Below are 9,444 nucleotides of genomic sequence, written 5' to 3'. Positions count from 1 at the left end.
AAGAATGATGTAGAAAAGAAAAGAATTTTATGTATTATATATATATATGAATAATATGTCATAAGCGTTCAGAAAGACTTTGTATTTTAGGTGGAGAGACAGAGATGAACAAACTGCTACATGCAGTAAGAGGAACCCTGATAGAACTAACACAGGAGGTTGTGGGGAGTGGGGAAAAAAAAAAACAGCTATGAGTACCCAGCCGTGGTAGAGCAGCATAAATTCTTTCTCTCCAAATTGCCATACACTTCAGCAGAGTTTGCAACTTCTGTTCTAAGACTTTATTCTTCCCCCAAGGCATGCCTAGCACAGGACTCTTGAACAGTCATGCCTCAGTTAGAGTTGCTGGCCAATAGATTGAAGTTATGTTGGCACAATACCCTATATCCTCCCAGTTTACTGGCTGAGCCCAACCCCAGCTAAGAAAGACAATAAAAATCTGTGTTCAGAGACATACTGGATAGAGAATTCTGGACTCTATAGAACCTGCTGCCTCCTGATGAAGTCCTTGCTGTTCACCCTTGCAGTTTTTATGCTCCTGGCCCAATTCGTCTCAGGTAAATAGAATCTCAGGGAAGAAAAAACACTAGCCTAGAACAGGGTCCTGCACACGGAGTCCCTATTTCTAAGTGGTCTGTGGAAGTGGGGTCTGGCTTCTCACTGAGACCAGGGCTGAGATTTGTCCTACTTCTTCAGACCACCTCTGTTCTATGAAACTTGAAGGCTCTTAGGTAGAGCAGGATCTATGATCGGAGCTGGGGAGGAGGATTAGGCAAATCCCATAAAGTTGTCTCCAAAGGTAGAAATGATCTTGAAATCCCAAACTTCTGAGATTTCAGAAGTCCTATCACTTTGGGTCAGTCCAGTCAAGCCCTGCCTCATTTTACTTTTTTTCTCATAGATATTCCCTTCCAAGGTAACAATTATGTAATATTACTTCCCTCAGTTTTCTTGGTCTTACAGAGAAGGTCTCTGATTTTTTTGTTTGTTCTTGGATGTGGTTAACAGAATAGGTAGGCTGTTTCTAAATATGTATAGGACTGTAAATGGAAAAGAAAAAAAATTCTGCGTGGGAACTTTGGAAGTCTATATCAGATTTCAGCTCTGTTTGTGCAAGCATTTCTTATTTTTAATTTATCCTATAGCTTGTGTTTACAAAACCAAGACAGGAACACTGAAAGCAATTTAGAAATAAATGGGCCGCATTTCATCACTGCTTTCATTTTTCACTTGTAACCGACGGGTATATGAGTTTATAACCTACTTTATTTTTTTAACCTAAGATTGTATCAGGAAAATTTTCACAGGCCTTTGAGTATTCATTGAAAACACAATTTGCAGTAGATTCTTATGATTCTGTCATATTTTTGTACCAGTAGTAACTTGGAGAGTCCTTAATTGTGTGTCATTTGGATTATTTTTTCTAATGTGTGACTACTGTAAATAACATTGTACAATCTTATTAATATATCATTGTGAGATTCTCTGATTGTATAGATAAATTTTAGAAGTTCCATTGCTTGGTCCAAGGGTATTATGTCTTCTAAGTTAACTGGCACATATTGCCAATGGTTACTATTGGTATATTTATATTTTTAACATTTGTATTTCATATTTCTTGCAAATATTTCCAAATATATTAGTTGCTTCTAAAATGTATTATTTATTTGAGACGTATAATTTTCTTTTTTTTATTATTATACTTTAAGTTCTGGAGTACACGTGCAGATCTTACAGGATTGTTACATAGGTATACATACATATCCCATAGTGGATTGCTGCCTTCATCCCCACGTCACCTACATTAGGTGTTTTCTCAGTGTTATCCCTCTCCAATCTCCCCATCCCCGCTATCCCTCCCCTAGTCCCCCACACCCCAACAGACCCCTGTTTGTGATGCTCCCCTCCCTGTGTTCATGTGTTCTCATTGTTCAACACCCACCTATGAGTGAGACCATGCAGTGTTTGGTTTTCTGTTCTTGTGTCACTTTGCCGAGAATGATGGTTTCCAGATTCATCCATGTACCTGCAAAGGACATGAACTCATTCTTTTTTATGGCTGCATTGTATTCCATGGTGTATATGTGCCACATTTTCTTTATCCAGTCTATCATTGATGGGCATTTGGGTTGGTTCCAGGTCTTTGTTATTGTAAACAGTGCCACAGTGAACATACATGTGCATGGAGACACGTAATTTTCATTTTCATGATGTCAAATCTGTTGGTGTTTTCTTTGCATTCTTCCATTAACTTAGAAAGTCCTTCTCCATGTTGAGAAGAGTTATTCACTTACGATTTTGTTTTTTACGCTGGACCCAATCCTGCTTTTCACATAAGGCACAAAGAAATAAACTAACATTCTTCAGTATCATTTCCTAATGGGTGGAGGGTTATATTCCATAGCCTGCCCCTAGAGATAGTAGTATATGTTCCCTAGAATTTGCAGAAATGTTCAAATTGATCCTGGATAAGAGGAAATTATAATGCTCTCATGGTTGTCTCAAAAGATGTTTCAGACTTACTGCATGCTTGAAATTCTATGAGTTTAAATTGTCTCATTTCTCCTTCTGTCTCTGGAACATTAATGACATACATCGACATACATCACATACTTGTATGTCATCTTTTTTACACTTTGTGTGTGTGTGTGTGTTTATTCTAACATACATACATATATATATATATATATATATATATATATATATATATATATACATATGTAGTTAAAAACTCATTTGATCATCAGAGGAGAATTAAACAGTTGATAATGGATAACAGTAGTGGTAATAGCATTCAAAAAAGTTTGCTCTCTTCACTTGCTGTCAATTACCTTACATTATTTCTTTCATTTATTGTACCTATCACAATCTGTAGTTACTTTGTTTATTCACTTGCTTATTTTCTTTTGCTCTCTCTTTAATGTAAGGTCATCAAAACATGTCTTCCTGTTCATTGTTTTATTCCCTGCATCTTGCAGAATTCTTGACATGGTAAACACTCATTATATACTTGTTGATTAAATAGAGTAATGAGTTAAGCAAGGTAAGAAAGAGCTTGAACATCACGCTAGGGTCTCTATGTGTTAAACCACGTGATGAGATATTTCCATATGTATATAATATGTACACGTATATAGGCAAACCCTGCAGAATGTCTCCCTAATGAATATATTCCTAATAGAATGTCTTTTTTATTCTCAAAATTTTATAAAATGTACCTATGTCTCAATATCATATGGGTATATAGATATAGATTAAAATTTCATATTTATCTTTCCATAACTTGACATGACATTTTTAACCAGGTAACAGGTAAGACAACCCTAGAGTTCCCTTCTAAATATACTTTTTAGGATTTCTGAAACATGTAAGGACATTTTGAAAATCTCACCAATTGGCAACAAAAGCCATATGTGTTTCCATAATGGTGAGAAAGATGACAATTATTTGAGCATTTTTTATTTTTAAAATGATAGTTTTCACTTCTATTTAGGTGTTGTTTGTGTTTTAGCTACATTTTAGGAAACTGGTTGAAGATTTTGTATTCATGTATAATAACATGCTATATATTTTCCAATTTAAAATAATGGGAAATAGTCCCCTGGTATTTGTATACAGAATTCTGATTTCAGAAATGAGAATCTCATACATATCTAAAGAATTCTGTGTGTGTCTATATTTATGAAATTTCACTTACTCATCAAAGTAGGTGTTTATGATTAGGAAAAACATGCCAAAGCAACTGGAAAGACACTTGAATAATCAGTGTTCAAAAACTATTGCAATGTTATTCTCCTGTGACAAATACTTAGGCTTAATAATCTATGTAATTCCTTTATGCAGGTAATTGGGCTGCAAAAAAGTGTGCAAACAAAGCTGGAATTTGCAAGAGGACGTGCACACCTGGAGAGGTGTCTGTAGTACCTGTTCAGAAGATGTGCGGCAAGGAAAGTACATGCTGTGTTCCAGTCAAACACCGTTCTGGTCATCCTTCTGTCTGTGTGGAGAAAAAGACTACAAGACATTCAACAGCAACAACACCAACAAGAAGTTTGATGATGAGTAATGCTTTGATGTCTTCGGTGGCTTCAGTGACTGGGATGGCTGCTACTCCTGTTTCTGTCACCAGTTGAACATTCCAGCCTCTGTCTCCTGCTCTAGGATCCCCAATTCATTAAAGCAAAGAGGTTTATTATGGTGTCAGCTTTCTCTCTAAAGCCCCCTTTCCACTTTCCCTCCATTCAACAATGTCTGGAAAAGCACCACAATTTTATTGCACTAGCAATTCTAGGGTAGAAGTGCAAATAAGATAGGACCAGGAACAAGTGAGGGTTAGTCCAAAACACCCACTCAGGAATGATAGGTAGTAGCAACGTCATCCTTGAAGACAGTTCTAGGCCCACAACTTGCCATAGCGATTATTATCAAATTTCATGTACATCAGAAACACTTGGAGAGATGGCTAAAGCACAGATTTCTAGGGCTCACTTTTAGTTTCCTATTCTGCAAGGAAGCTTGGGAATCTGCATTGCCCACAAGTTCCCAGGTGATGCCAGTGCTGCTGGGCCAGGGACCACACTCTGAGAACAATTGGCTTATAATATGAAAGGACAGAACACCAACTGTGGATGTGATTTTCTACAGATTGAAGGCTACATTTCCTATGTAGTTTTGAAGTAGATAGTAACATAAAAGCATCCTACATAATGCTTTGATAATTATTTTCTTATTAGACTTCCTGCAACTACCTGAGAATGTAGGTATTATAACTTCACTTTAGAGAATAGGAAACTTTATTTCTAAGCATAAGAAGACTGGGACAGACTAAATTAACTACTGAGAGCATTCTGTCACTGCACCATGAGGTTACACAATTTTCTTCTCACTCTGGACATCCTCATTCATAGCTTCCAACTTAAATATAATGAAAGAGAGATCAAGAGCTTTATAGTGTGACCTGAATGTTAGGACAGGCACTCATCCCAAGCAATAGAATGTTTCCCTTACCAGCTCTGCCTGCACAAATAAGAGAATATGACTGGGTGTATTATAGTCATCCATCCATGCCTCAGGCCCACCTTCCTGAGAGTTGGAGAGGGAGAATAGGAAATACAATTGCCTTCACTCTCTGGACACTTGTAGCTGCTGTTTGTCTTTGTCATCTCAGTTTGCTCACTTATGAAATGATATTGCTTTACTCAGTATCTTTCTCCCCACTCCTGTCATACATCTTTCTGATTTTGGAAATGTAAGATTAGCTTATGTTTTCTGGGGTCAGCTTCACCTTTGACCCCATAAGCTCCTGGGGATTTAGTGTAGAGATATAAAAGTTGGAGAAAACATTGGTGGAAGGGTTTTCTCCACTGCAGACACAAGTCCATGTGTGTCATCACAGACTCCTTTTCCTTCTTTACTTGATCCCACTGAAGATTCATGTTCATTCTACCACCTCCAATATGTGCCATGACTTCTATCTCCAGCTGCTGCTGGGATTATTGCAATAGCCTTCCCATTGATTGCTTTGCATTCTTTTCACACACACACAGCCATCTATCATCCACTGTGATAGTCAGAATCATTTTTCTGAAACACAGATCTAATCAGTAGACTCCCCTCTGGCATCTTTGCCCATAGCATCCTAGGACAACTTTTCAATGCAGCCTTTATTAATCTTAGCATTCAGAACCTGGATTGCATTTCCAGTTTTACCTCTGAAGCGCTCTCACAGGACATCTTGCTATCCTGTCACACATATCTCTTTGTGATTGGGTTGAACTCACTGGATTGCTCCTAGTTTTGAGTTTTTGCACATACTCTTCTGTCTCCATTTATAACTGCCTGGAAAAAAGGCTTTATTTTCTTCTGGAGGACTTTGATAACCACACTGTTCTTCCCACAACAGAACTACTGCCACCATTTGTGCTCCACTATTATGACTTATCCAGAATTTTAAGTTATCATGTCACATGCTTCACTCTGAATATCTGCTTATGTCTTCTCCACTACTAGACTTTGAAATTTTATTCAGGAGCAGGAACAGTTTTATCTTCTCTTTCTCCTACCATCCCCTAACGAGATTCTATGTTAATTCTTGTTGAATAAGTAGAGGGATTCTCGAAGGCCTGAAAGATCTTTGGACAGCACTGAAATCTCATTTTTATTTATTTTAGATCTTCTCTAGGAAACAGGTTTCTGTCTTCTTTATAAGACACATCTACGATCTGTGTCATTACATAGTAGAGGAGTTTTGAGGGGTGGCTTGTCCCAATTGGTAGGACATCATTGCCTCTTACACTCAGGGTTATCTTTCTAGGGAGAACTCATGAACTCATACAAGAAGGTGGTCAGGTGGAAGCAAGTTACTTCAGCAGAGGAGAATAGTAGAAAAAATATATAACTTTAGAGTCAGACATATCTGAGGTCATCCATGATCCCACCATATATCCACTCTCGGACCATAGACAAATAATTTCCCGTCTTTGAGCCTATGTTGCTGAGTTTGAAGAACAGGGGAAATGGTTACTCCCACTCAAGGTACTTTGAGGGTTGTGAGAGCAATATATTAAAATGGTAATCATGGTCACAGGAATTTAGCTGTAACAGGTTGTTCCCTGGATAAGGAACAGTACGGCACATTTTCCCAGGGCCCTGCCCACTGGACGTTGGCTACCCTGCATGAGTATGGATGATTATATCCTATGTTTCACCTGGGGGAAGACTCATGATTAGGTGGGGAAGAATGTGACAGAGTTGAGGGTCATGGGATCTCTTTGAACAGCCAGAGGAGATTTTAAAGGCTTCTAGTAGAACTTGCTGTGCTTTCTTTTCAGTAATCACCTTGATCTCTACCTTGAAAACATCTTAGAGCTATTATCACTTTGGTTATAGATGATGAATATAATCTTAGTGCTGCAGCCTGAAACGTTGTTCTCCTATCTTCTTGCCTTACATCCTACCCTTTCTTTATGCCGTGCTGAAACTTAGGTGGCAAATAATCTTTTCCTGCCTTGGAGTTGACTATTGGCATTAGGAGGCCAAGGGAAAAGGAACCTTTATTGTGTGAGAACCTGCAATGTGCCAAGCACATTAATATACAATTTCTTAAACAAAAGCATTGTATAATAATTATGACAACATGATTAAAGCTGAGGAAACTGGAGCAAAATGTTTCTAGGGCTACATCTAGGTTTGTTCCTTACTACTTTTACTAATCATTGTGTGGTCTCGATATCAATTTCCTCATTAGCAAGACAGGTATAATCATACATCTACCTCTTAGAATCACTCTAAAAATTAAAATAGATAAGGCATATAGATAATTTCTAGCCCTATGAAATTCTAAGAAATGTAGATTTTAAAAGGCATATGAGATATAGGTTATTCCAGTTTAAAATATGAAATGTTCAAAAAATAAAATATGGAAATTCTGAGTTTCAAGGAGAAAGAGAATCTTGCACAAGAACAACCATATTTGTAAGCCAGTTTAACCTGTTCTCAAGCCCACATCTCTATCCCATCTCATGCTAATCCTGATGATATTCTCAAAGCTGACTTCTACTCATATTATGTAGCTATGTAAACCATGCACATATATGCATGTCTGTGTGCATTCAGATTCTAGTGTTTTGAATACATTTTTGCCTTAAATAAATTAAATGAGATTTAGATTTCACCAGTCACTGATACTCAATCCCAAGTGCATATTCATTCAAAAGTTTGACTTCTCTCCTGAGGTGAGAGTAAGATTCCTGGGCACTTTTTCACAGAGTAAAAATAAGACAGATCTATAGAATTACCCAACCTAAAAACAGGAAAATAGACTGAAAAAAAATGAACAGAGCCACAGATATCTGTGGGACATAAAGAGATCTAATGTTCATGTCATCAGAGTCCTCAAGAGAGGAAGAGTGTGGAACTGAAAAAAATATTTGAAGGAATAATACCTGAAAAATATCCCAAATGTGACAGAATACATAAATCTATAATTCAAGATCTTGAATTAACCCAAAATGAGATAAATCCAAAGAAATCCATGCCAAGATAAAGTATAATCAAACTAAAACTAATATCTAAAGACAGAAAAAATCAAGTGAGCATTTAAAAACAATACACCACCGGTGGTGAAATAATAGTTTGATTGATGGGATTTGTCATCTGAAACCATGGAAGCAAAAAAGAAATACCATAACATGTTTCAAATGCCAAAATAAAGAACTATTAAATCCAAATTCTATATCTAGCAAAAAAGAAATGTTCTCTAGGAATAAACAGGGAAAGAAAAACATTCCCAAATAAGAAATAGTTAAGGGAATTTGTCACTAGCAGCCCTACCCGAAAAAAATAGTCAAAGAAAGCTCTCTAAACTGAAAGTAAATGATAACAGGGGGTTTGGAACTTCAGAAAGGAAGAGATCAATAGAATGGATAAGATGGGAGGTGAATATAAAAGAGTATGTTTTTATTTTTTCTTGAGATAGTGTCTGGCTCTGTTGCCTGGACAGGAGGGCAGTTGTGCGATCTTGCCTCACTGTAGCCTCAACCTCCTGGGCTCAAACAATCCTCTCTCCTCAGCCCAGTGAGTAGCAGGGACCACAGGCACCAGCCACCAGGCCCAGCTAATTTTTCTATTTTTGGAAGAGTCAGAGTTTCCCTGTGTTTCCTAGGCTGGTCTCAAACTCATGGACTCATGCAATCTGCCCGTCTTGGCCTCCCAAAGTGAGACTATCTTTTTATTAAATAGTTTTAAAATCATGTTTGGTAGATTGAAGCAAATATTGTGACACTGATATGGTTCAAAATAGATGTAGAAGAAGTACTTAAGACATGATAAGCCAGGTAAGGCAAAGAAATTGAAAGTGAGGTAAGTTTTCTATACTTCATTCAAACTTGTAAAACACTGACACCGTAGATTGTGGTAAGTTATGTACAGCAACCACTAAAAAAATAAATAAATAAGAAATCATAGCTAAATTATAATGGAATTCTAAGGAACAAATAGAAAACAAAATATAAAATGGTAACTTAATTCCTAACATGTATCACAAAGATACACCATGCAAATATTAATCATAAGAAAGTAGGAATAGCTATGTTAACATCAGTTAAAGCACACTTCAGAGCAAAACAAATTATCAAGAACACAGAGAGAAATTACATAACACCAAAAGGGTCAATCAACAAATAAAACATAGAAGCCCTGATTGTCTACAAACTGAAAAATAGAGTTTCAAAATACACGAAGCAAAAACTGATAAAGAGGAGAAAGGAATTTACAACATCAGCCTGGATGTAGTGACTCATGCCTGTAATCCTAGCACTTTGGGAAGCTGAGATGACTGAATTGCTTGAGCTCTGGAGTTTGAGACCACCTGAGGCAACATAGTGAGACCCCCATCTCTCCAAAAGATAGAAAAACTAAGGTGTGGTGGCCCATGCCTGTTGTTCC

The 9,444-nt window shown here is 37.2% G+C and overlaps 1 protein-coding gene across 1 annotated transcript; it reads left to right on the top strand.

Moving 5' to 3' along the window:
* Positions 1 to 499: 499 nt before the first annotated feature.
* Positions 500 to 4,133, top strand: DEFB126 (defensin beta 126). Its single transcript, XM_003941099.3, has 2 exons — positions 500 to 557; positions 3,844 to 4,133. The coding sequence occupies exons 1-2, from the start codon at positions 500 to 502 to the stop codon at positions 4,131 to 4,133; spliced, it is 348 nt and encodes a 115-aa protein (XP_003941148.1).
* Positions 4,134 to 9,444: the final 5,311 nt, after the last annotated feature.

This window comes from Saimiri boliviensis, chromosome 9 (assembly GCF_048565385.1).
Source record: "Saimiri boliviensis isolate mSaiBol1 chromosome 9, mSaiBol1.pri, whole genome shotgun sequence".
Lineage (NCBI taxonomy): Eukaryota > Metazoa > Chordata > Mammalia > Primates > Cebidae > Saimiri > Saimiri boliviensis.
The sequence above is the reverse complement of the archived record's forward strand: the minus strand, read 5'-3'. Positions and strand labels throughout refer to the sequence as shown.